At 41.3% G+C, this 26,119-nt stretch overlaps 1 protein-coding gene across 1 annotated transcript in view; it reads right to left on the bottom strand.

Moving 5' to 3' along the window:
• Positions 1-5,678, bottom strand: part of SPMIP4 (sperm microtubule inner protein 4) — a gene marked incomplete at both ends in the record, with an annotated part of 30,866 nt that extends 25,188 nt beyond the window's left edge. Inside the window, 2 exon segments of the mRNA XM_082846831.1 lie at positions 5,545-5,546; positions 5,549-5,678. Coding sequence (XP_082702957.1) covers positions 5,545-5,546; positions 5,549-5,678 — 132 coding nt within the window.
• Between the last annotated feature and the right edge of the window lie 20,441 nt (positions 5,679-26,119).

The following is a 26,119-nucleotide window of genomic DNA, read 5'->3' on the forward strand; positions in this document are numbered from 1 at the left end:
CAACCCAAGATTTGTTAAGCTGCTCTGCAGTGGAAGGGATTTGGTTTTTTGCTCTCAAGAGAGGAAGATGAGAGGAAAGGGAAGTAAAGGGAGAGGAAGAAAAAAGGCCAGCAGGATTGTAAGGGATTGCATTGGGTGAAAAGCTAGTGAAAGAACTCTGGTGACAGCTGGGCTAAAGAAATTTTAAAAATACACAGAAGCTATGGCTAATAAGGGGCTTTTAGTTATGTATTGTATGGTGTGATATGATTCTTCCTTTTGACCCCTAACTGATTAGTGAAATTCACCAGGCTCACAAGTGCTCTGTGTGGATGGGGTCTTTGGAGGAACCTAAAAAAATGACTGAGTTTCACACCTGGGTCAAAACGTTGTTGAACAGAATCAGTATAGGTGGAACCAGGAACCCAAAGTCAGTCATGACCAACCCCCCACCCCCGTCCTGGGAATTTGGATAAATTTTGAGGAAGCCTTTGGATTTCCAGAAGGCACGGAATAAAGATTTGAGTGGAACTTATCTGGATCTTAAGGGCTGAGAAGACAGAGTTGAATTTTGGGTTATATCAGTAGAGCTGTGTGAGAGGGGAAGCAAGAGAGGAAGACAAGGACAATATCCTGCACAGCCTTATGGGCCCTTTGGACTATACCGTCTGAGCGATGGGGAGCCAGTTCGAAACATGGGAAGGGAGCTCAGAGAGAGAGGTGTGGACTGTAGAGCTGCTTTCTTCTTTGTACCAGGATAGCGCTTGGCTTAATGTAATCCCCCTGTACATATTTGCTGAATGAAATGAAGGAGTAACACTTGGGACTGTCTTATACGTGGAATGCATTAGCTCATAAAGTCACTAGACAGGGGTTGCACTAGATAGGCATTGGCAAATTATGGCCCACAGGCCAAATCCAACCTACTGCCATTTTTGTAAGTAAAATTTTATTGGAATGCAGCCATGACCATTCATTTATATACTGGCTATTGTCTATGGCTGTTTTCACCCTACAACAGCAGAGTTGAGTAGTCTGACCGAGACTATAGCACCTGAAATATTTACTATCTGGTCCTTTCCAGAAGAAGTCTGTCAACCGCTTCATTAGCTAGTGAAGGAGAATCTGGTGACCACTGATTTGGGGTGCTGTAGAAGGGATGCAGGTATTCAGTTCTCAGACCTCTGAGGTATGATGTATGAGTGTGATCAACAGCCACAGTTTGGGGGGCATGACAAGTGAAAAATATTTAAACACATTTGATTAATGACAACCTAAGCTTTAATATCTAAGTTTTTAAAAGTTACATTTAAATTAGATGAGTTAATTTCTCAGCATCTGACCCTCATATATTACACTAGCCTAGGAAGATGAGCCAGTAGCATATGTTAATCAGTCATTTGGGTTGGCATTCATCTAAAGCCAGTAAGTTGCAGGAAACCATTTAAAATAAAAGGCAAAGCAAAAATAAGTCATATTTCTCTTTCATTTTAGCGTCTTACATTCTCTGCCGTGCCCTAGCTTTAATATTAACAGAATTTATAGAAGGAACTAATTAAATTAAATATTGAAGTTTTAGGATTAAATAACTTCATAGCTTAAATAATACATGTCTCCAAAGCAAATAAAAATAAATTATTAGTGCTGCGATCTTTAGCCACATAAAATGAATGTTTACTTGTTTTTGAGAAAGATACATTCCCTATGGATGAACCAATATCTTGCTTTGGAGTCACTGTACAGAATTTTGACTCGGGGGGCTGCATTTGGCCAGTAATTATTGGAAGGCATGATTAAAGGAAAGCCTAGAACAAACATTTTTAGACAGGAAGCTAACAGTCAAAAAAAAAAATTCAGGAGTCAGAAAGCAATGGGATGAAGCCAGAAACAAAAATGGGAACTTATATTTAAATCTTAAGCAATTCTCAAGACACTTCCTTAATTGATGTTTATTTTCCTAATGGACTAGGGAACTTGCTACAGGTAAGGAGATGTCAACTGAATGGAAAAAGGAGGTAGGCGTCTGTGATTTTGAGTATCTGTACCTGCCACTCTTAAATTTTCAATGGAAGAAATACAAAAGAATACCACCTGCTTATTAATATTTTTAAAGGAGAGCAAGTAATTATACATAATAGTGACTAACGTAATTGTTCCAAAATATACCAGTGAAGAAAGTAACTGAAGTACAAAGATTAATTTGCCCTTGGTCACTGGGTAAGCCAGAACTGCAATCCTGGTTTTCTTTTTGTTTACAGTGCTTTCTGCTAGCCCAGTGGTTCTCAAAATAAGCTGAAAAACTTCTAAAAATGCAGATTCCCTAGACCCAACTCAGACCCAGTGAGTCAGAATATTTACAGATAGAGCTTGGGAATCTGAATTTTCAGAACACTCCTCATGTGATTTTGATGTGCCCAGTTGTCAAACCAATGCTGGGTAACAACGGAGTTAGACTGTGTTGTCTATTCTGGAAAGAAAAAAAAATAGGTGGATGTGAGGAAATCATTTTGCATCTCTGTAAAATTGCCAAGTTAGTTTAAAATACATTATAATGTTAAAAAAATCATCCTTTTAAGTACATCCATGTTTAGAAAATTAAGCTGCTCAGAGCTAACACATGCTAGGACTCACGTTCATCCTTACCATTATGAAGGTAATCCCTAAAAGCCAGGAGATTTTGTTTTTCATTGTTTTGTTTTGTTTTTGAGATACCTTGAGGTTTGAGCTGGGAGCTATAGACCCTGAACCTGGTCTGTAAGAAGTTAAGCCTCAGCATTGATAGGGCAGAGGGACCAATATTACCCTGATGACACTTTCCAGAGCAGTTCAGAGGAATACCACTGAGAGAAAAGAGAACTTCTATTTCTGTAAGCTGCCCAGCTGCTTTTTAAAAGGAAGTTAAATGGAGGGGTTCTGAGAACACATGATCATCCTGGCTTTCCCATTTGGGGACTATGAAAGGAAAAAGTTCACATGGAATAAAATGGAAAGCAAATTTTATTTATTAGGAGCTAGGAACATGGTTGTACATAGATATTGCTTCGAATAATACCTTATTATAGTTTATAGGTAATTGAATATATGCTGTGTTTAATTTTGTAGTCAGTTAATGAAAAGCAATATTTTCTCAAAGATGTTTCTCTTAGATTTCATGCCAGTTAAAGGGTTTTGGAGCCAATTACTAACCAACCGTAGGACCACTTAGGTAGAGGGGATCAAAATTTCAGTGAAACGCCTATACAAGTGCTTTCGAGGGCATAGTGAGTTCAGTCAGACATGGCAGCACTAAATTCCTACCCAGATCCCTTTTGGCCAAATATAAAACCTCACATTGCTGCTTTTGATCCAGGGACAACTGTCCATCCCCAGATCACACACGATCTGCTAAGGGTTTCCTCTGACTCCAGGGAAGCCCTGTCTAATCTGATGGTCCTTGGAACTGAGTAGGAATTTAGGGCTCACAGCCACTTTTGGGAAGCAGGTAACAGCAGGTGCAGCAAGGACTGAGTCAGTAGAAGTGAGCTGAGCCCTCTTTCCCACAAATATGAAAATATTTCTTTTCATTAAGTGAAAATAGCAGTTTACAAAAAATATGTTGAATATGATCTTTAAATTTAAAAACTGGAGAGGACACATATTGATATATTAACAACGGTTATTGTTTCTGGATAAAGGAAGTACAGAGGTTTTCCTCCTTTTGCTTTAATTTCGTAATTTTTCCTTTGGTTGGAAAAATGGAAAATTTGTTTTCTTTGTGGATTTCCATGATTTCTATATTATTTATATGGAAATGTGTTAGTTTTTGACTAGGGGGAAAAGCTATCTTTTTATTTTTTCATATAAAGAGTATGTTTACAAATTGGAATAGATATATGGAAGTCTGATCAAGACAGTGAAAGCGGGCTTCCCTAGTGGTGCAGTGGTTGAGAGTCCGCCTGCCGATGCAGGGGACGCGGGTTTGTGCCCCGGTCTGGGAAGATCCCACATGCTGTGGAGCGGCTGGACCCGTGAGCCATGGCCGCTAAGCCTGGGCGTCCGGAGCCTGTGCTCCACAACGGGAGAGGCCACAACAGTGAGAGGCCTGCGTACCGCAAAAAAAAAAAAAGACAGTGAAAGCCTCGATGCAAGAAGAAAGAGTAAAGTCTGTTGAGAACCAGTGTTCGTCTGGCAAAGAGAACTTAGAGACAGCCAAAAGAATCTTTAAACTCTTGAGGGCCGTTATCCTGAAGATAACAGATTATTCTTATTTTGCATGGCTTTAGAGGGAAGAACCAGGGTTAGCAGATGGAAGGGGGAAATACTCTTAGTAGAAAGAAAATTATCTAACACTCAGGTGCATTAATGTGGTAGTGATGTCCCATTTTGGAAGTGTTTAAACTGAAGCCAGGTGACTTGTCTGATTTGTTAAGAAACAAATTCTTTTTTTAAAAAAAATTGAAATATAATTGATGTATAACATTATATTAATTTCAGGTGTACAACATGATTCAATATTTGTATATATTGCAGAATGATCACAATAAGTCCATCCATCACTATACAGTTACAGAGTTTTTTCTAATGATGAGAACTTTTAAGATCTTTTCTCTTAGCAACTCTCAAATATACAATGGAGTATTATTAACTATAGTCACCATGCTGTACGTTACCTCCCCATAACTTATTTATTTCATAACTGGGTGTTCGTACCTTTTGACCACTTTCTTAAGTGAGAAAGACTTCTTAGATGAGAGATTTGACCAAGTGAAATTATAAAACAGATAAACAAGCAAAAGCAAGAAAACAATTACACAGGCATTTTTCACCAAGGATTTTTTTTTTTTTCTTGATTCAAATAAATACAGACAAAAAAGCTGGCACTAAGAAACAATTACACAGGCATTTTTCACCAAGGATTTTGAGATTTTTTTTTTTTCTTGATTCAAATAAATACAGACAAAAAAGCTGGCACTAAGATCTTGGAAAATTACTTGTTTGTACCTTTTCCTCCATATGTAAAATGGGGGTAAGAATAGTACTTATAGGGCTGTTGTGAGGATTAAAAGAATTACTACATAAAAGCATTTGGTACAGTGCCAACACACAGCAATCACTCAGTGTATGTTAGATGCAATTTTAAGCATAATCTGCAATTAATGTTTTACAGGAAATTTGGTAAAGCAGAAGTTTAGATAGCAACTCTGAATAACAGATTCTAGGAGTATTTCTGAGCAGATGATATTAGCAGATGATAAGAACCCACTCTACCACTCTTTATAAAATAAAAAAAGTTTGATTAAAACATTAACTTACAAATGAAGGAACTGATCATTCTAGAGTTCTAGAATGTGGTAGATGAATTTGATGTTTGCCTTTTAAAAATACACACTAACTTTTTACTTCTTGCCAAGTTCCTAACAGATGTGGACACTTCAAGGTTTTTAGTTAATTGTCAGGTTATGCCTTCCCTATGATGTGATAAACAGAAGAGGCCCATAACCTTAAATGTTTTTTCTCACATAACAAAAATACACTAATATATTAAAACCCTTCTTAGTTGTTTGCTTTCTCTGGTTTTTGTTTTACCTGTCCTCTGAGGCAGTTGGGCGAGCAGCTGTTTGTAGTGGGGTGTGCAATTCATTAGAGTAAAAGGTGTCTGACGGTATGTCAGCTCCTTCAAGCTCCCTGCAGCAGTAGGGCCTGCCATGAATTACCTCCATGCTTCTTGGCTAAAAAGGCACAATCTGGAAAAAGAAAAGGAGGGCACACTTGGTTAGGAAGTCAACTGACTTGGTTGCTATCACACTGACCCTCCCTCAGGGCAGGCAGGAAACGAGCTTTGTACTGCTAAACTGTTCAACCCAACCTGCATAGAAATCACGGGCTTCCTTCCTCAGGGAGGGCCGTATCTATGGACCGTTGGGTGTCATGGCAGTAATAAATAGCAACTTAAGTTCTCTGGAAATGAGTTTCAACTGAAACAAATCCACAAAGTGGAAGATGTTCTAAAGTAGAGTCTCAACACTAGGTGGATGACATGTGGGCCCATATATGGCCTCTACCTCACAGACATTGAGTGACATTCGAGTCTTGCCTCAAGTTTAAGCATAGCTATTCAAGAAAATTCAGCTGATTCCCCCCCTCCCAGGTCTTTTTAAAAAGCAGGGAGACTCATCATCCAACGGAATCAACAGCTGTGCTTCTAAAGCCTTCAGGGATTCTGAACGAGAAGTTCTTTGCAGAGAGGTGGAGAATCGGTGGTGCAATATGAGCGGGACCCCAAAGTGAGAATCCCACCCCTTCCTGGGGCTTGGAGGGGGAAAGCCAAATATGCAACTTGGCTAGGACCGCTGAGGCCTAGCTTCCAGGGCCAATCATCAGCTCCTCGCCCAGCGGTGCCTCGGGGGTTCGGACGCACCTGGGACTTCAGCCTGGGAACCGCAGGCGACCTCGCCTCCTCTTCCCCTCCCCAGAGTTGGCGGGCCTCTGCGGGGCGTGGAATTACGCTGTCATCCGCACCTGCGGCCCGGGGGAGCTTGAGTGCAGGTGCGGGTGAAGGAGAGCAAGGGACCGCAGGCAGGCCAGGGGTGGGGTTGAGGGTGCCTGTGACGGCGACTGTGACCGTGGCATTAGGTAATGCATTCTTGCGGGGCGGCGGGTTGCGGGGAGGCGGGCAGGGGCGGCGGTTGGCTCTTAGGAGGTTCCGGAAGAAGCCAGCCCACGAGCTCTGGGACCCGTAGGAACTGGAAGCCGGACGGAAGGTGGAGAAAGAGGACTAGACTCCCAGGCCAGGGCGAAACGGGCTCTTCGGCTGCCCCAGGCCCTGGGCCCCGCCCCTTGCATCGCCCCTGGCCCTGCCCCGCCCCCCGGCGCCCTCTATAGACCACGTCAAGCGCTCCTTCGAGGGCTGATTGTCCTAGCGCTGCTCCCGGCCAGGGCGTTCTCTCCTGTGCACTGGGTGGTGGACAAGTGCAGGGCCAAGGAGACTTTGCTGAGGTGGGAGCCTCTGACTCATCCGTGTTCCTTACCCACAACCCCCGGTGGGGAACTGTGCGGCCTAATCGAGGATGGCTTCCGCAGGACTCAGCACGTGCAGCCCCTGGATTGCGCCAGTCAGAGCCATGGCTCTTTCTCCCCTGGTTGGGTGCGGACAGGGCAAACGAGCACTTGGCCTGCGGTTGCCCTACCCAATCCCCAAAGACCTCGCCCATTACCTCATTTACCCCCACCCCCCTGCCAAATCCTCTCCAAAGAAACGAGTGTGCACCACCTTCCTGCACCTACAGGACCCTGAGATTCTGTGATGGCTGAGAACAGGGCCCTTGAGGAGGACCCGGATGTGGGAAGGTTACCTTTTGGTGAGAGGTTGGCACTGATCCTGAGGGAACGCAGGAAAACCTGGGGGCAACAGTGACCACCTCTGAGAAGAGAGGTGTAACAGAGCCGTTCTCTGCCTGTTTTATTTTGTTTTTTTTTTGCGGTATGCGGGCCTCTCACTGTTGTGGCCTCTCCCGTTGTGGAGCACAGGCTCCGGACGCGCAGGCTCCGCGGCCATGGCTCACCGGCCCAAACGCTCCGCTGCATGTGGGATCTTCCCGGACCAGGGCATGAACCCACGTCCCCTGCCTCGGCAGGCGGACTCTCAACCACTGCGCCACCAGGGAAGCCCTCTTTGCCTGTTTTAAATCAGCCCACCAGTGAGTATCGATTTTGTGCTCTGCCTTTTAGGTGAGTGTTAGCTGACATGAGAGAAAGAAAGGTATGTTAGAGTACGCAAAGTGGTAATTTTGTACTTCTGGTCTGTTTCTTAGTCCCTGCACCTCTCCCCGACTACTGTAGTTATCAGCCACTAAGCCTGGAAGAGTAGATTTTTCTGGAGGTAGACTTGTGAGTTAGGTGAAGTTTGACTTTCTCTTTGACCCCTTTAACATATTTTTTTTGGTTTTGAAAAATTTCTCCTAGAAGTTCACCCTAACCTTTTTGCTGCTTTGTGTTTTCAGGGTCTCCCATGAAATTATCTTGCCAGCCCCGCCCATTTTATATACCTAGCCTCCCAGTACTTTCCATACTCCACCTTTTCCCATGCTTGACCTTCGTCCAGTTTCCTCATGGCTTGATTCTTCCTGGAAGGTAATAACTCCGTGTAATAGATTCAATCGGGGATATCTGATGAAGCTGCGTCACTAACCACGTGTTAGTATGAATGTGGCTGGTTGTGATACTAGGGAAGTTGAGGCAACTCCGGGTTGACTGACAAGGATATGTGGTGATAGCCTCCAGGCTGTAGTGGGTTTGAAATTTTATTTTCAGTCAAGTGAGTGTAAAGGGTATGAAAATGTAATTATTTTTACCTTTGTTATTTTCAAATAAAATTTACAGGCACGAAAATATTTGTTGCCAGATCTTTGTAAAACAATTGTTTTCTTTGGAAGTGCTTCTACATCTGGAAGATGCTTAGGGATGTCAGGATTGGTTCTATTTGACCAACACTCCTTAACGTAGGCTTTTATGATTCAATTCACACTGCCTCAGCCATCAGGTGATGTGTATGTGAACCCCCAGCAACACATAGTAGACTCCTACCCAGGTGTGCTCAAAATGATTGACTTCTTATATATGTCGTGGCCACCAGTGGGGTCAGGAGGCTCAAATCCCCTTTCTATTGATACTTCTCCTGCCATGTTGACCTCTCTTTCACTACCTCATTTACCTTAATGTATTTCTTGTTTGTTTTTTTTGCATCACTAGTAACCCTTACAGCACGGAAGGTGAAATTTGGAAATGAAAAAACATATATGCGTAGAATATTGTGTTTGAGTTGACAGAAATCCCAGACTACTAAAGACCCAACCAAGTCGCATTTGATAATGAATAAAATAAGGTTTTGAGGGACTTAGTACTTCTTGACAGATATGAATTTTTTTTTTGATGTGGACCATTTTTAAAGTCTTTATTGAATTTGTTACAATATTGCTTCTGTTTTATGTTTTGGTTTTTTGGCCACGAGGTATGTGGGATCTTAGCTCCCTGATCAGTGATCAAACCTGCACCCCCTGCATTGGAAGGCACAGTCTTAACCACTGGACCACCAGGGAAGTCCCAGATATGAATATTTTTATTTTGATCTTTTTTCCAGTTTTATTGATATAATTGACATATAGTACTGTATAAGTTTAAGGTATACAGCATAATGACTTGATATATATATTTTGAAAATGAATAAAGGAAAACCTCATTCAAAATGGAGTAGGGAAGCCCTAAGGGGGAGCTTTCACTCACATACCTCTCATCACAGCTTAGTTTACACATCCCAGCCAGAAGAAGCTTAATTTACAGCAGGAAGAAGGAAGATTTTCTTCTTGCCTAGAAATAACCCAGCTGATGAGAAACTGCTACAACCCTGAAATCTTTCTCCTCCAGTGAGCTTTTAAACAAGCAACCCCTCCCACCTTACTATTTTCCTCTATAAAAGAGCACTCCTTCCTTTGTTCCCCAAACTCTGGTTTGCCATAGTTTCCATGGCCCAAATTGCAATCACGTGCTATTCCCAAATAAACTTGATTTTGCTGGCTAAACCGTTACCTTTTTATTTTAAAGGTTAACATTACTTGGTGTCAGAAGGGGGATCCGAAGATGAACCCCTGAAGAATTAATGATCCCTGGAATCATGCACGGTACCCACTTGATCCCCTTGTGCTCCCCACTTCCATTTGGTTCGGTAAGTCTCCTCTTAGATTCAAACTCTCTCCTTTTGATTGAGCTCTCCAACTTTATTTGGGATCTGTTTCTGTTTTTGTGAAGTCATTGCCCTTTTGGTGAGTACTCATTTGTTTTCTGGACCTCTGGTTTTGAAGTATGGGATCCCAATTCTCTAAATTCTCTCAAGAGTCCTTCTTCTGGGACCACGGCTGATTTTATGTTCAAAAACTATGGTCCTGGGCTTCCCTGGTGGCGCCGTGGTTGAGAGTCCGCCTGCCGATGCAGGGGACACGGGTTCGTGCCCTGGTCCGGGAAGATCCCACATGCTGCGGAGCGGCCGGGCCCGTGAGCCATGGCCGCTGGGCCTGCGCGTCAGGAGCCTGTGCTCCGCAATGGAAGAGGCCACAACAGTGAGAGGCCCGCGTACCACAAAAAAAACCACAAAAAAACAAAAAACTATGGTCGTTTCTTTTGCATATTTTTAACTAAGTGGACCAACTTAACCAAAAATAGTTTATAACTCCAGGGGTCACTTTTGGAAACGTTCGACCTCTTCAAACTTGTTTTTCTCAGAACTAAATAGAAGACCATGGCTCTAAAATTAAACAAACTGAATAAGATGTGTATTTTAGTTGGTACCTGGAGCCTTCCAAATGCATTCAATACTCTAAAATTGCCTCTTTACAAACTATCATTTCTAAATTAAGGCAAACAAACAATTACAAAAAAATGAAAAAGTCTTCTGAGGCCTCTTTACCTCCTCCTCTTTGTCTTCAGCACCATATTCTTCTTTTCCTTCTGCACCATCCCCCTCCTCTATACCTTTGTTTCCTCATTCTAATTCTCTCACTGAACTTCCCTTTTTCTCTGAAACTCTCCCTCTCTTCCCCTCTCCTGAACCTATTAAAAGCCGCCCCTTTAAAATCAGACCCTCTGAGGATCCAAATGCTAAACCCCTTCATTTCTTATGTTCCCTGGACTAAAGCTGAACTATGTGCCATAGTCAAAATTTTTTCTCAGAGGAAGTGAGGATCCCCACAGGATTGCTGAGGAATGTAATATAGTCATTCAAACTTACTTTTGGTTTCTGGTTTCTCTGACTTATATCAGCTTGTTCGCTTGTTGGCGAAGGCCAGGCCCAACACTGGATGAAACTACTAATTGGGATGGTCCCATCCCAATGGAGACAAACCCTTGCTGTTGCTGTTTTATCATATGATGAGGCTCAGGGAATCACCAGGTGACTCCATTTGGCAATTCCTAGGGCTTTCCCAAAGCCAGTGGATTGAATAAAGTTCAGGCTTGTACCCAGAAGCCCAGTGAGCCTGTGTATGACTATCATACCTGGCTCTAAATTGTCTTTAAAGAAAATTCTGGTCTTCCTTTGAATGCTGAACCCACTTGGGTAGCCTTTAACTCTGTGTTCAGTAACGGGCTGAACCAGGATCTTTCTCTTCTAGTTGAAAGGACCAGGATGGAATGAGAAACTATGTCCATTCCAGATTTAGTTAATTTAGCGAACTAGCTTGCCCACACCCTAGATGATTCAGCTAAAAGGAAGACCACTAAAATCCTCAGTTTTCAACTCCAGCAAATGGAGGCTTGTAAAGAGAAACAAAACCTTCCCAGCCTTTGCCATTATTGCAAAGAGCCAGGACATAAGAAAGACTTAGAAGCTTAAGCACTGCAGGTACCTTCAACCCTCTAACCAGCCTTTCCCGTGCTCTCTTAACTCCCAGTGATGGGACTGCGAGGAATTACAGGTTTTTCCTCTCAATTTTCCCCCTTAATTGACTTGGAGAAACTACTTTCCAGATTAGGAATGAATCTCTTTCTGTCCTTATTGAACTGGAGCTACCCCTTGATGCTCAACCCCACTGTTATTAAACAGCCCCTACCTTGGAATACTAAAATGGTTCAAATAGTGGGGATCTCACATAAATCTCAACAGATTTCTGTTACTAAACCCATCCCCTTTTGTTTAAGCCCTCTAAGAGATAATCACCCCTTTCTCCTTAGTTCCTCTGCCTCATTCAGTTATTGGGCCAAGATTTCTTAGAAAAATATCATCCTGGAATTTCTTTCTCCTAAAAGAAGGAAGTAATTCTAGAATTTGATAACAGCCAAAATAGCTGACTGGGTGAATCAGTTGACCCTTTAACATATTTTATGTGCTCTGTCTCTGGCAGCACTAGAGCTAATTCTAAGGACACTAATCATTTGTCCCTAATGGATCAGCTACCACCCTCCTTATGGGCCAAATCTTCAACTGATATTTTCAGAATCCCCAGTGCCCCTCCCATTAGGGTACAAATAGATTCCTCAAAGCCTCTCCCCAGAATCAGTCAATACTCTGTAAATAAAGAGCCCCTCCAGGGCATTAAGTTGATAATAGAAGACTAAAAGACCCAGGGCCTCATTATTTTCTGTACTAGGCCCTGCAACATCCCTATTTTACCTGCAAAGACATCCAGTGGGGGAGGGTAGAGATTGGTCCAACACTTCTGAGTCATAAACAGTGTTGTCTTCCCTTGTCACCCTATTGTTCCTAATCCCCATATTTTATTAGCCTCCATACCCATCGAAAGCAAATTTTTTTTTTTACCATGATTGATTTATGTAACGTCTTCTTTAGCATCCCTGTGGATAAAGCTAGTCAATATCTATTTGCCTTTATTTGGGAAGAACAACAATACACCTGGACAGTAATGCACTAGGGTTTTACTGAGAGTTGTTCTTACTTCTCACAAACCTTAAAAACAGATTTAGATAATATAAAATTTCCTAGAGACTATTTTATTGCAATATGTAGACTTGCTTCTCTGCTCCCCTTCTCAGGTCTCCTCACAGGAAGACAGCATCCACCTGTTAAAGCTTTTAGCCTCAAAGGGGCATAACCTTTCTGAGGAGAAACTGCAGTTTGTTCCAACCCAAGTTATTTCGGGCACCTGATCTCAGAACAAGGGCTTACCTTGATCCAGATAGGCTTCATGGCATCTGGAACTTACCAAAACCCCAAATCGGATGTCAACTACAAGGTTTCCTTGGGTTGGCTGGCTATTATGGGAACTGGTTTCTGAGCTTTTCTCTCATGACCCAGCCTTTCTATGCCTTACTAAGGAACACCAAACCTGACCCGATTACTTGGGAAAATCAGGATGACCTAGCTTTTAATACCTTAAGGGAAAGCTTGATAATCCTTCTTTCCTTGGACACCCTAATCATCAACTTCACTATTTCCTCTTCCTATATGAGGAGGGAAACACTCTTGGAGTACTTACCCCCAAACATGAGTATCACCATTGCCCCATAGGGTACTACAGTCAGCAGGTAGACTCTGTGGCATGTGGATACCCCTGGCCTCAGAGCCATTCCAGCCCCATCCTTTTAGTTAAGGCCACTGAAGAACAGTCATGGGATCCCCTCTAACGATCTTGATCTTTGTACTCCATACAGTAGAAACCCTCCTGAATTCTCATCACACTTAACACCTTTCAGCCAGTTATCTCACCTCCTACAAAAATCCATTTGCTAACTGTACCCCACATAACTCTTTCTTGTTGTAATAGCTTTAACTCTGCCGCCCTTCTTCCCTCCTCTGCAGACGATACACCTCATGACTGTTTGACTTTGATAGATAACAGTTTGACCCCTCGTGATGATTTACAGGAAACTCCCCTAAGGCTGAGGTTTCATGGTTTACTGATGGTTCTTCTTTAAAGGATTAAAATGGTAAATTTTGTGCTGGATATGCAATCGCAACTCCTTTTTAAGTTATTGAGGCAGCACCTTTGCCTTTGGCTACCTTGGCCCAGTAAGCTGAATTATATGCTCTTACTAGGGTTTGCACTTTAGCTAAGGGCAAAACTGCAAACATTTATACTGATAGTATGCCTTTGGGCTTGCCCATGACTTTGGAATGCTATGGAAACAGCAAGGTTTCCTTACTTCTAATGAGGACAAAATTTAAAATGGCTCTTGTGTCCAAAATTTATTAGATGCCATACTCCTACCAGCTGCTTTGGCTATTATTAAGGTCCCTGGGCATTCCAAACTCAACTCCCTGGAGGCAAAAGGAAACCATGCCACTGATATTTCTGCCAAGAATGCTGCTTTCAAAAGACCAACAATCAAACCTCTGATATGGTCCAAAGTGGTGTTTCCCCCAAATAATAATCTAGAAAAATTGACTAGAGGTGCCCAACAATAGGCCTCAGAAAAGGAAAAAACAATACTTGAAATCTAATAACTTGGTTCTATAAAAAGAGAGAACTCTGGTTTGGGCCAAATAATCTGGTCTTACCAGAGACTCTAAAATTCCCATTACTGATAACTTTACATGCATTAAACCATTGGTCTGTGGATAAAATAATAACGTTCATGAATCAATACTGGTGAGGAAATATTAATAAGGCTGCACAAAGTGTCTACTTTTCATGTCCCATCTGTCCAAAATACATTCCTGGGAAACTGTCTGCACTGCCCCCAAACACTTTAAATTGCCCAATAGACCATTCGAGTTTTGGCAGATGGATTTTATACAACTTCCCCTGTCTCATGGGTATAACTATGTTTTAGTCATGGTTTGTTTGTTTTCCCACTGGGTCAAAACCTTTCCATGTAGATAAGCTACTGCCTCTTAGTGGCTAAAATACTATTAGAGAAGTTTACCTCTACCTGGGGAACCCCTCTTGAACTCCATAGCAACTGGGGAACCTATTTTTACTAGTTAAATATTACAGCAAGTCTGTGCTCTTTAGCCAGTCCTATAGCATTTTCCCAGTGCATATCATCCTCAGTCTTCAGGACCAGTCGAAGGAACAAATGGCACCATCAGTACTCAACTGGCAAAATTTGTGGGAACCCTCCAACTACCTCAGGCAAAAGTATTGCTGTTGGTTCTTCTAAATCTCAGATCCACCCCAACTGGAACTCATAAACTCTCACCATGGGTGAAATAATTGCTGGGTTCCTCATGCATCTGGCTCCCACTTCCTTTGATCCACAACTAATAAAAGGAGGTATACTTCAGTATTACAAAGTATATACTGCAGTATTTCATCCATTGAAAATAACTATGCTTTAGTAGAGCAATCTTTCCATGGTGTGCTCCCAGGAGATGAAGACCTCAAAACACCATACTTCATGACCTGGAGATTTTGTTTATTGGAAAAGACGTATCCATTAAGACTCTCTTCAATATACTCCAATAAAGATGTTAAAAAAAAAAAAAAAGACTCTCTTCAGCCACATTGGAAAGGGTCTTATCAAGTGTTCCTGATCAATTCCTGTGCTGCCAAACTTCAAGGAGTTGACTCCTGGATCAATGTGTCTCATCCAAAGAAAGCTGCGCCCCCGCCCCCCTGCCCACCACCACCCAAAAGAAAGCCCTAAACCCTGACTGGACCTGCACACCAACTGATGAGCTCAAACTGAAGGTTTCCAAGAATCAAAGCAGACAAGAGCTGAAGGAAACAGCTTTCACAAGATGACTGGACCAGGCCTGTACATCCTATTCTCACCATTGCTTCATACCTTATTTTCTCCCTCTCTTTCTTAGAGAAAGATAATGCTCTTATCCCAATGCATTTCCCAATCTGTTGCAAAAAGGAGAAACCTTTCTGACTGTTGGATCTGTCACCAGAAACGCTGATCTGTTCATGATGTTGTACATCCCTTGGTCTTATCTGTAACCAATTTCTCTTTAATCGCAAGTGTTATTGCTGATTATACCCATAAGCCTATGTTTGTTACCTATTAGGCTATTATGACTGAGTGTTCCCATACTTTATTTCAATCTTTCCCCAGTCATAGTAAACACCTCTACCTTGGTCAGTTGTACAGCCTTCACTCCCCCACATTCTTTTCTAAATATGACCTGTCCCCATGCACCCAAGGGAAATACAAACGGACTGACTCCTCTTTGCAAAGCTTTTAGAAAAGACCCTTTTAGGATGGGATGGACCTTCACAGAATGTTATCCCAATTCCTTGTATCCCTGGCTTGAAAGGGTCAATCAGGAAATTCCAGCTAATGGATTTATCAATAACCGGACCTCAGCTGGAGTCCTCTGTGCTATAGCTGTAGGTACTAGAGGCTTCAAATTCCTCTAGTGCCCTTGATTTTGTCTCCCCTATTGACTTTGGATTTCCCTAAGAACTCCTTCTTAAATAGAATCTACACCTTGCAGCTCTTTCAGATGTTATCTGCTATTATTATACTAGAGCCTGTTGATGTGGTAAGGTGTGGAGGAAGGGAAGTGTTCTATAATATTATGATAAAATCTCAGTCTTATAGTGGGCCTGTGTTCCTGGACTGTGGCCTTTACAAGTCCCCTCCCCCCCATCCCCCCCAGGTGGGATAAGGCTCTGGTAAATTCTTTCCTCCTAAGGAGTAGTAAGCATTTGTTATGGAGAACACTCTGGGCATATTTCTAAATGACTACTTTTCCCCTACCCTGGTCAGAGCCAGGAGGGAATCTTTCTTGACTCTTTATCATGAAAACCTGGTGGGGTTCCTAGAGACAAAATCCACAAAAGATAAAACCCTCTAAGACTGCAGCCTCAATAAGTTTTTCACTCTCTTGCTAATCCACACTCAGCTTCCAGAAACTCATCAAAATTATTGTTTAAGTATTACCACCAGTTTATGGCTCCAATAGCTTCTGCTCCAGGTAAGCAAAACTCAGCTATAGTTTTTTGTATTTTTCTGTGTCTTCAGGTTTTAGGATGATGGTTTGCCCTGTGACCTCAATTCTGATGGGTCCAAGAAAAGTCATTCGTTTTTACTTCAGACTTTTTTTTGTAGGGACAGGAGTAGGAACTTCTAAGGTCTTTACGTGTCAGGGTTGAAAGTATAAGTGTAGTTTATTTTAAAACATCTTGACCACAGTTAATTTCATACCCATTGGCTCTAATTTATGAGTCATTTCTGCATCTGCTTTATTAAATTACCAGCATATTACCTTAAGTTTTTTGAGGCTTGGTTTTAGACTTTGTTAGGGTGAGCCTTTTCCAGTTTTGTCCCCACTCCTGGAGCGTGGCCTTTTAAAAAAGGGTCTCAACTGAATGGCCAGAATGTTTACCAGAATCTGTCCACTCTAGCTGGGCCTGAATGCCAGTGTCTCACCAGCACAGTTCAATGTCCAGAATTTCTCTTCAGCCCTCATGCTCCTAGCAGCTGTCCTGTTCTAGGCTTACTAGAGTCTTACTATGCGGCTGAGACCCCCCCACCCACAACCCCCGCCTGCTAGTGTTCTGAGTCCAAGATCTGTGGGTTTCCTTTGAGCTTCCAGTATTTGATAACTCCTACTTTTTTCCTCTGCTTCCCCAGCCCTAGGGGTGTAACTGCTCATTGTCATTGTTTTTTTTTTTTTTTTTCTAGTCTCCTTTAGCTCATTCAGGCCTCTAACATCTGTGTAATCAATTTCCTATATTAAATTCCCTCTGCTGAAATGCCTAGTTTGGTTTCTACTTTCCTAACTATACGTATCATACCATGCATAGTTAGAAAAGAAAAAAAATGTTGAAAAGTAAGAAACAGAATGAGATCTAAAGCACCATATCATTTACTTAAATTAAACACAGGCAGAAAGACTGTTGTAATCAAGATAGTGACATTGGTCATTCCCAGCATCAATTCCCTTCACAAGAAGCCCAACAAGTTCAACTATCCATAGATAAGACACTGTTGTGAAGATACCCAGAACCTGGGGGTGAGGCTGAAGCACCTCTGTGTCCACAGAGACTGAGAAGAATCATATTAGAAGGGTAAGAGGAGCAGCTACACTCTGACCACGTTGCCCCTCCCTGTCTGGCACAGGACCCCATAACAGAGCCCAGCCTACAGTGCAAACCTCCTTGACATTGGTCTTGGAAACAATTTTGGATAACACCAAAAGCACAAACAACGAAAGCAAAAATAAGTGGAACTACATCAAACTAAAAAGCTTCTGCACAGCAAAAGAAATGATCAACAAAATGAAAAGGCAACCTATGGAATGGGAGAAAATATAATATTTGCAAACAATATATCTGATAAGGGGTAAATATCCAGTATATATAAAGAACTCATACAACTCAATAGCAAAGAACCCCAAATAATCTGATTTAAAAACTTGCAAGGCACCTGAATAGACATTTTTTCCAAAAAAGATGTTCAAGGTGCATGAAACAGTGCTCAACATCACATATTGTCAAGAAAATGCAAATTAAAACCAAAATAAGATATCACCTTATACCAGTTAGAATGGTTATTATCAAAAATACAAGAGATAACAAGTGTTGGTGAGGATGTGGGGAAAAGGCAACCCTTGTGCACTGCTGGTGGGAATGTAAATTGGTGCAGCCACTATGGAAAACAGTATGGAGGTTCTTCAAAAATTAAAAACAGCTACCATATGATACAGCGTTTTCACTTCTGAGTATATATGTATCCAGGCAACTGAAATCACTATCTTGAAGAGATCTCTGTACCCCATATTCATTGGAGCAGTATTTACAATTGCCAAGAGATGGAAACAACCTAAGTGTCCATTGATAGATGAATGGTTAAAGAAAATGTTGTACATATATATAAAATGGAATTAGTAAAAGGAATTTAAGCATCAACTCTTGTATGTGTATTTTAGTTACACACATATCACTTTATCAATATATATCATAAATATGTACACAAGTCCGACACATATTGGTGTTAAAATATGCACATTAAAGTGAGACGTCTTACAAACTTATGGTTACCAAAGGGGAAAGGGGAGAAGGGATAAGTTAGGAGATTGGGATTGACATATACACACTACTCTATATAAAAGAGATAACTAATAAGGACCTACTGTATAACACAGGGAACTCAACTCGATATTCTGTAATAACCCATATGGGAAAAGAATCTAAAAGAGAATGGATATATGCATATGTATAACTGATTGACCTTGCTGTGCACCTAAAACTAACACAACATTGTAAATCAACTATACTCCAATAAAAAATTTTAAAAGAGACATTTTATATGTTTATATATGCTACTAACCAAGTTTCTTCATTTTTTTCCATTCATTTATTCCATAAATGTTAATTGAACAACTACTGTGTGTCCAACACAGGGGATGGATAGTTGAAAATGTCTGCTCCCTGATTACAGAAAAATTCTCCTGTTTAGTAAACCATTGCCTTCCAAAGTGGGGTGAACCATCACCAAGATGGCACAAGATGATTCAATAGAGCATGGAAAAAATTTTAGAACTTCTATACATTTTTAGCCCAACATTTATAATGTCTTTTTTTGTTATATTTTATACTGGACTCTATTAATTCAGTGATACAATAAAGGAAGAGTATGAGGACATAGGCGCTCATATATTTTTCAAGGGAGTATAAATTGGTACAATATAAAAGGAAGGCAGTTTACCAACATTTCTTATATATGCATACTATTTCTAGAAATATGCACAAGAACCTGGCCACGCTGGTTGACTTTGAGAAGGGGAACTGATAACTGGATCTCAGCGGAGGGAGGGAGGTGTTTCACCATATTCCTTTTTTGCACCTTTTGAATTTTGAACCATAGTACCTATTTGTTGCAGATTGGGTTTTCTGGAAGCAGATGCTGAGATGGAGTTTGGGGTACAAGCTGTTTATTAAAGATCAACACCTGTGGAAAGAGGGAAAGGAAGCAGTATTGGGCAGAGGGACCAGTCCATCTGTTATATGAGCCTGACAAAACCTTGGCTAGCCTCTGGAGAGCTCTGGAGCACTGATGGCCTCTCAGAGCAGTCCTACGTTGGGTGGAAAGTGTCTTTTTATCCCTGCCTCAGTCAGGCGTTGGATGCCTCTGATCTGGGAAGGGCGTTATGGTGGGGTCAGGTAGCTCTCTGCAGCTGAGGCAGTCCCTGACAGGGCTGACAGCTTGGGTAGCAAATCTTATTTTGAAGGGAGATCGAGGTAGTGTGTCTCAGCAATGTCATTACTTTTCCTACCCGTACACTTTGTCAGAATTTGGATGGATGTAAAATCCCAACAATGTATGAAGGAGGAAAAGTCATTTTCAGATGAATAAGTCTTCAAACAATGTACCTTCCAGGCACCTCTTTCTACCTATTTAAGTCAATGATTTTACCCCCAGTCTTTGAATTCTAATGCAGTTTAAACTGATGCAAGTAGTATAATCACGTTTTTTTTTTTTCTTAGAAATTTGAACGCATATAGAAAAAAATCCTAAACATATTAAAAGTAATTGCTTCTGGGAAATAGAAATTGGGGGTAATGTGGTTGGGACTTGAGACAGTGGTTTTTCATCCAACTGGAACACTTTTGAGAGTGAAAGAGGGGGCACTATTAATAATTACACTGGGATATTAGGCATAAATCAGAACTGTCCCTGGAAAACTGGGATGCAGTCACCCTAACTAAAAGCCTTGTAGAATTCTTTTGACTTTTTAAACTTGTGCATGTATTTCTTTGCTAAACATAAAATTAATCTTAAAAGAAGATTGATAAGGTTTTGGAAGTCAATTAGTACAGCTTCACACTTGCAGAAATGACATCTGTGATAACTCATTTTTGATATTCCTATCTGTTATATAACCATCCAGTCTCTGCTCAAACGCCTTTCCGTTACACATGTGGGTCAGATCTATTCCTGGGCAACTATAATTGTTAGGAGCTTATTTCAAAACTGCTAGTTTATAACTTTTGCCAATAAGTCATAATACAGAAGGCTTTCTGACTAGCTCTGGTTTTAGATGTGCATCACTTTCATTAGTCCAAAAGAAGTGACACCTCCTCTGCTTTTCTGCACCACTGTGCTGTATTTATTAGTATTAGAGTGAACAGTGCACACAGATCTGAAAAGTGGGGAGAGAAGGTTCGCTTAGGCTAAGAAACAAGACTTCAGAAATGATTTAGTGTCTTGGGTAAGGTCAGGAATAACTCTACAAGGTAAAAGTCTTGTCAGGTTTGATTGGCAAGTGAAAGGCTCGTGCATCAGAGAAATTGCTGACTTCAGTGTTGTGTAACCCCTGGCTCCATGCCTGCTCCATTCTTCTCTATCAGGCTGCCACCATTGCCCTCCTGCTGTCCTCTATGATGTAGGACATGGCCAAGATTCACACAGTGAGAAGGTTGAAGGGACAGTTGTTAAAATGTCACCCACACAGACTGAAATCCAAATGGCTTAATTCACCATGATACGTTTGAATCAATGAGAGTGAAAAAGTAAAGAGGTTGTGGTTTCTAATCAAAGGAAGTAATGCTTTAGTTACTGAAATGCAAATGGCTTCATTGGGAGGGACAGAAATTCATAGAAATAATTAACAAAAATTAATCAGGTCAAAAAGTTATATTAAGAGGAAACTTAAAGCATCTCTGTCACAGTTAGATCTGCGGTTGGTTTGTGGTAAAAGAAAGTACATATAGAAATTCAAGAGTCAAATGTAAATATTTTAGCATTTGATCAATTTGTGACTTCAGTTAGTATTTCAATTTTGTGATAAATACGACCTTTGCATTCCATTGTAGATATTTTAATGTAGAAAGAACCTTACAGGTTCTTAATGGGTACTGTTTTGTTTGTTTAAGTATTCTGCCTTTCCTAAAGGATGTGCTAATTCCCTAATGCTAATAATCCTTAACTCATAGGTAGGCTCAGGCTGCAAAAATGTTTACTTTTGCCTACTATAAGCTGTTGAATTGAGATGATTGTGCATTAGTTTAAAATTTTAAAGTTGTTAACTGAGCCTTTAGTGTGCAGTATATTGTACAATATAAAACAAGAGGATCTTAAAGACTTTTTGTTGTGGTGGTGGTGGTGTGGTTTTTTTTTTTTTTCTTTTTTTGCGGCACGCGGGCCTCTCACTGTTGTGACCTCTCCCGCTGCGGAGCACAGGCTCCGGACGCGCTGGCTCAGTGGCCATGGCTCACGGGCCTAGCTGCTCCGCGGCATGTGGGATTTTCCCGAACCGGCTCACAAACCCGTGTCTCCTGCATCGGCAGGCGGACTCTCAACCACTGCACCACCAGGAAAGCCCCTCTTGTGGTCATTATTGTTTTGGTCTAAGAATTTTAAATTAGTTACGTACAAATGTGGAGCATTTTCTTCCCTCTAGTGGTTAAAAATAGCTTTGCAATATCGGTTACAATTCAGTGCTTTAAATTACAAGGGAAAAGCTATGTGATATTTTAAAAGCAGTTTGAAAATTAGCTGCATTGCCGTAGCTAATTAGTATTGTTGCATATTTTAAGAAAGTGAAACCATAGTTTTATGTTTTATTAACCACAATATACCAATGCCTGGAAATCTGCCAAGAGGTAAAATAAATTTTGAGATAGTTTTTCTTCATGATTAAAATAATATTTCTCTATCTCTACAAAGAGAGTATTAATTCCACATTAATCTCATTATAATATTATGCCGCTCCTCATTCTAATAGTGATTTTCCTGTTTGACTCCTATAATACATTAGTTCCTATATATAGGAAGAGAATAATGGGTGATAATACTTCGCATTTCCTAAGCTACAAATGTGATAATATGTATTACCTTTGTGTTATATTGTGAGAGGAAAACTTCATGATATATGAAAAACAAAAATGGGCTATTAGGAAGAATGTGATAGAGCCCTGGAGTTCAAAGAGGAGTGCTATAACATAGTAGGTGAATGGCTGTTGTCCATCCTTCATTTCTCAGGGAAATTAAACTAATCAAATGCTTCATTTTCATTACTGTTCTGAAATAAATGTGTTCTCATATCTGACTGGTAACAGAACCTTTGCTGTCCCAGGTATTTCTAAAGAAGCACTGGCTTCTGCCCTAGGTGAATACAAGATAGTATGAACTAGTGAGATCATAAAATACTTCAGGAGAAAAAAAAATTAGCAACAATTACTTCCTTTCAAAATAAGCTTCAAGGGAATTTAGGAAAAATTTAATGTTCTGGTGAAAAAATCTAATATTCCTAAATAAGTCTGTCAGAATCAGAGCATCTCTAAAAAGCATCAACCTTATTGTTGTCAGAGGCATTTCCTGGCAGGCAAAATAATGTTAGAGCTTTGGGTATGGTTACTTAAATATTAATAGTGTGAGTATAACTAGAGAATAGTGCCCGACTATGTAAAAAGTAAGTGAAATGGACTTAATACCACTGAATTGTACACTTAAAAATGGCTAAAATGGCAAATTTTATGTTACATATATTTTACCATAGCAAAATAGAATACATAAAAAAAGGCAAATGAAATCTCCCTGATTTTTTAATGTTAATACTTCTAACAGTGAATAAAATGTGCAATGTCTAATAAACATTTAGGAACTCAAGGCCACTTAATAAGTAGTAAGTTAAAATAAACATTGGGTATAATGTTCACCAGAAAATATTTTCCTAATTCAGTCTGACTCCAAACAGCAAAGTGATTATATTTTCCAGAGGGCTTTCAGTAACCAACATCAATCTGTGAGAAGCAGGGAAAGGCTGCAACACCCAAGTACTCCCACAATTCATATCGTCGGGCTGGGACAGGCTTACTTCGGATTTATTTTAATTCCCTTATTGCTTTGTCCCACTTCATGAATGGGATTGATAAGAAACTGCAGACAGCCCAGGGAGTGAGAGACCTAACCCGGCAGGAGCGTACTTACTGATGCCTTTCTCCCGCTCCACTTGCCAGTGACTGTGTAATTCAGTGGCTCTCTTGACCTGTACGGTTCTCCCACTGAAGCAGAAACTGATATTTGAGATTCATCAACAACAATAGCACTTTGTTTGCTGTAAGGAAAAAAAATCATTAGTTGCTTCTTTAGAGTCTAAGTTAAAAATGGTACAGCGTTTCTTCTGTGATGTTTTTACCCTTTATGGTCATTCATTCTGATAAGGTAGGCACCTCCCTACCTGCTCTTAAGGTAGATACCTTAAGGAGTGGCTAGGTTAAAGCTGTCTAGGAATCTAAGGTCTTTTTTTCTCTCTCTCTTCCTTTCTTCCTCCCTCCCTCCTTCCCTTCTTCCCTTCCTTCCTTCCTTCCTTCCTTCTTTCTAAAATCTGTATATAATGTTTAGAACATTGAGACTTTCTTCCTGGGCTCCATTGAACTCATATTTTCTGTTTAAAGCTTCATTCAACAAATGTTTCCTGAATGCTTACAGTATTTGAGGGCTGGATGGGAGGTGGGTGACGCGGTGGTGGATAGGATAGTGGATGGAAGAGGAAGAGTGTAAACTTTGACGTGAAACAGACCTCGGTGGAGCCCATTTGTTAGCTCCCGTTTTTTCAGAATGTTCTCTGTGAGCTCAGTTCCCATGTGTAAAAATGAACATAACAGGAGTGGCTAAAACAGCATTAAATGTTAAAACAGAGTTATCATAACAATCAACAGTCATTATTATTTAGCTGGGGATGGGATACAAAGAAGATTAGGATAGTCTAGTGCAGGGGCTCCTAATTAGGGACGATTTTGCCCCCCCCCACCCCGGGGAACATTTGGCAATGTCTGGAGACATTTTTAGTTGTCCCATTTGCAGGGTGGCGTCTAGTGGGTAGAGACTACAGGTGCTGATCACCATCCTGTGATGCTCGAGGCAGCCCCACAACAAAGAATTGTCCAGCCCAAAATGTCAATAGCGTTGACCTTGGTCTAGTGAAGGAAAAAAAATTAAAATATGCTATATATTTTCTACAACAAGGAAGTGAGCTTGAGGAGAGGCTGGGCAGACCCGTCTGGTTGCCTATCCGATATCCATGCTCTTTTTTTTCTATCATCATCGTGGTTGAGGCAATGTGCCCAAAGGAGAAACTACATTTCCCAGCTTCCCTTGCAGATTGGGGCCGCCAGTGACATGAAAGAGGAAGTTGTTGGATGGGGCCCTTTGGAAAAAGAGCACGCCTGTGCTTTACCCCTTTGTTTTTGCTGCGAGATGGGCTGGTGGGAACCTTGTGTATAGGATGATGGAGCAGAAAGATGGGAAGAGTCTAGATCCTTGATGACTGTGGAATTCCCACACCAGCCCAGAACTGCTTCCTTCCAGGCTTTTTTTTTTTTTTTTTTGCGGTCCGCGGGCCTCTCACTGTTGTGGCCTCTCCCGTTGCGGAGCACAGGCTCTGGACGCACAGGCTCAGCGGCCATGGCTCACGGGCCCAGCCGCTCCGCGGCATGTGGGATCTTCCCGGACCGGGTCACGAACCCGTGTCCCTTGCATCGGCAGGCGGACTCTCAACCACTGCGCCACCAGGGAAGCCCCTTCCAGGCATTTTAATGTGTGGGGAAAGAAAAGCCTCTCTTGGTTAAAACAATTTTATTTAGGTTTTCTGTTAAATGCAGCTGCATCCAGATTTGACCAGGGTCTTGAAAGATTTTTGATAAGTATAAAAGGGGCCTTTGAGCCGAAGGAATTAGCGTGAACAAAGGCACAGAAATGTGAGAGTGCATGTTTCTAGGGAATAACATGTAGCTTGGTATGCTTATTAAATAAAATGATAAGTTGCATAGGAAAAGTGTCACGTAATGTTTGCAGGAAGATCTTTATGGAAAAAAATGAGAAAGAAAAAACACACATGAAGTAAGTAGAGGCCAACGCTTTCCCCTTTCTTGACTATTTCATTTTGTTGGACCCTTCATTTTTCTCACTGAGAAACTGGTCCCAGAGCCAGTACATTTTTTTTCCTTTTTGTATTTCTCAAGGTCATTGTCACAGTATGATGTATGAAATGTGGACTTGAGACCACATGGAAGTTCCCTTCCCTGAAAATCATTGACGTGTAGCGTGTGTCATCCCCAACTTTCCCCTGAAGCTCCACACTTTGCTCACCTTAACAGACTGGCCGAGGTTTAGGTTAAGCCCAATCCAAATGGAATTTCCTTGAGGAAGTGAAGTGTTGGAGGAGAGGAGGAGGGGTGGAGAATGAAGTATTTGGGAGGAGGTGCCTGGGAAAGCACACTAAGGAGAAGAGCACAATTACCACCTCGCTTCTATTTTCTGCTGCTATAAAAAGTCAGTATTTGGAGGAAGGTCAGGCTAAAGCACTTGAGTGATTCTGATCGTTTTGGCACGTTATGTTCTCAGCACTTAAATGGCCAGTCAGATAACAATATTTACTTATAAATTGAATTAGATGTTAATTTAAAATAATTCTAGAAATAGAAATCTTCTGTGGCAGTAATTCTTTTTTTTTTTTTTTTATTGCGGTACGCGGGCTTCTCACTGCTTTGGCCTCTCCCGTTGCAGAGCACAGGCTCTGGACGCGCAGGCTCAGCGGCCATGGCTCACGGGCCCAGCCGCTCCGCGGCATGCGGGATCCTCCCGGACCGGGGCACGAACCCGTGTCTCCTGCATCGGCAGGTGTGGCAGTAATTCTTAAACTTTATGGGGTACAAACTCCACTGAGAATTTACCCTAGAACTCTGAACTCTTCCCCCAGAAAAATGCACATATATGTGTAATGACACAGAGACAATGTCATTTTTAGCAGCTGTAAGCA

Source organism: Leucopleurus acutus, assembly GCF_964270905.1.
Source record: "Leucopleurus acutus genome assembly, chromosome: 9".
NCBI lineage: Eukaryota > Metazoa > Chordata > Mammalia > Artiodactyla > Delphinidae > Leucopleurus > Leucopleurus acutus.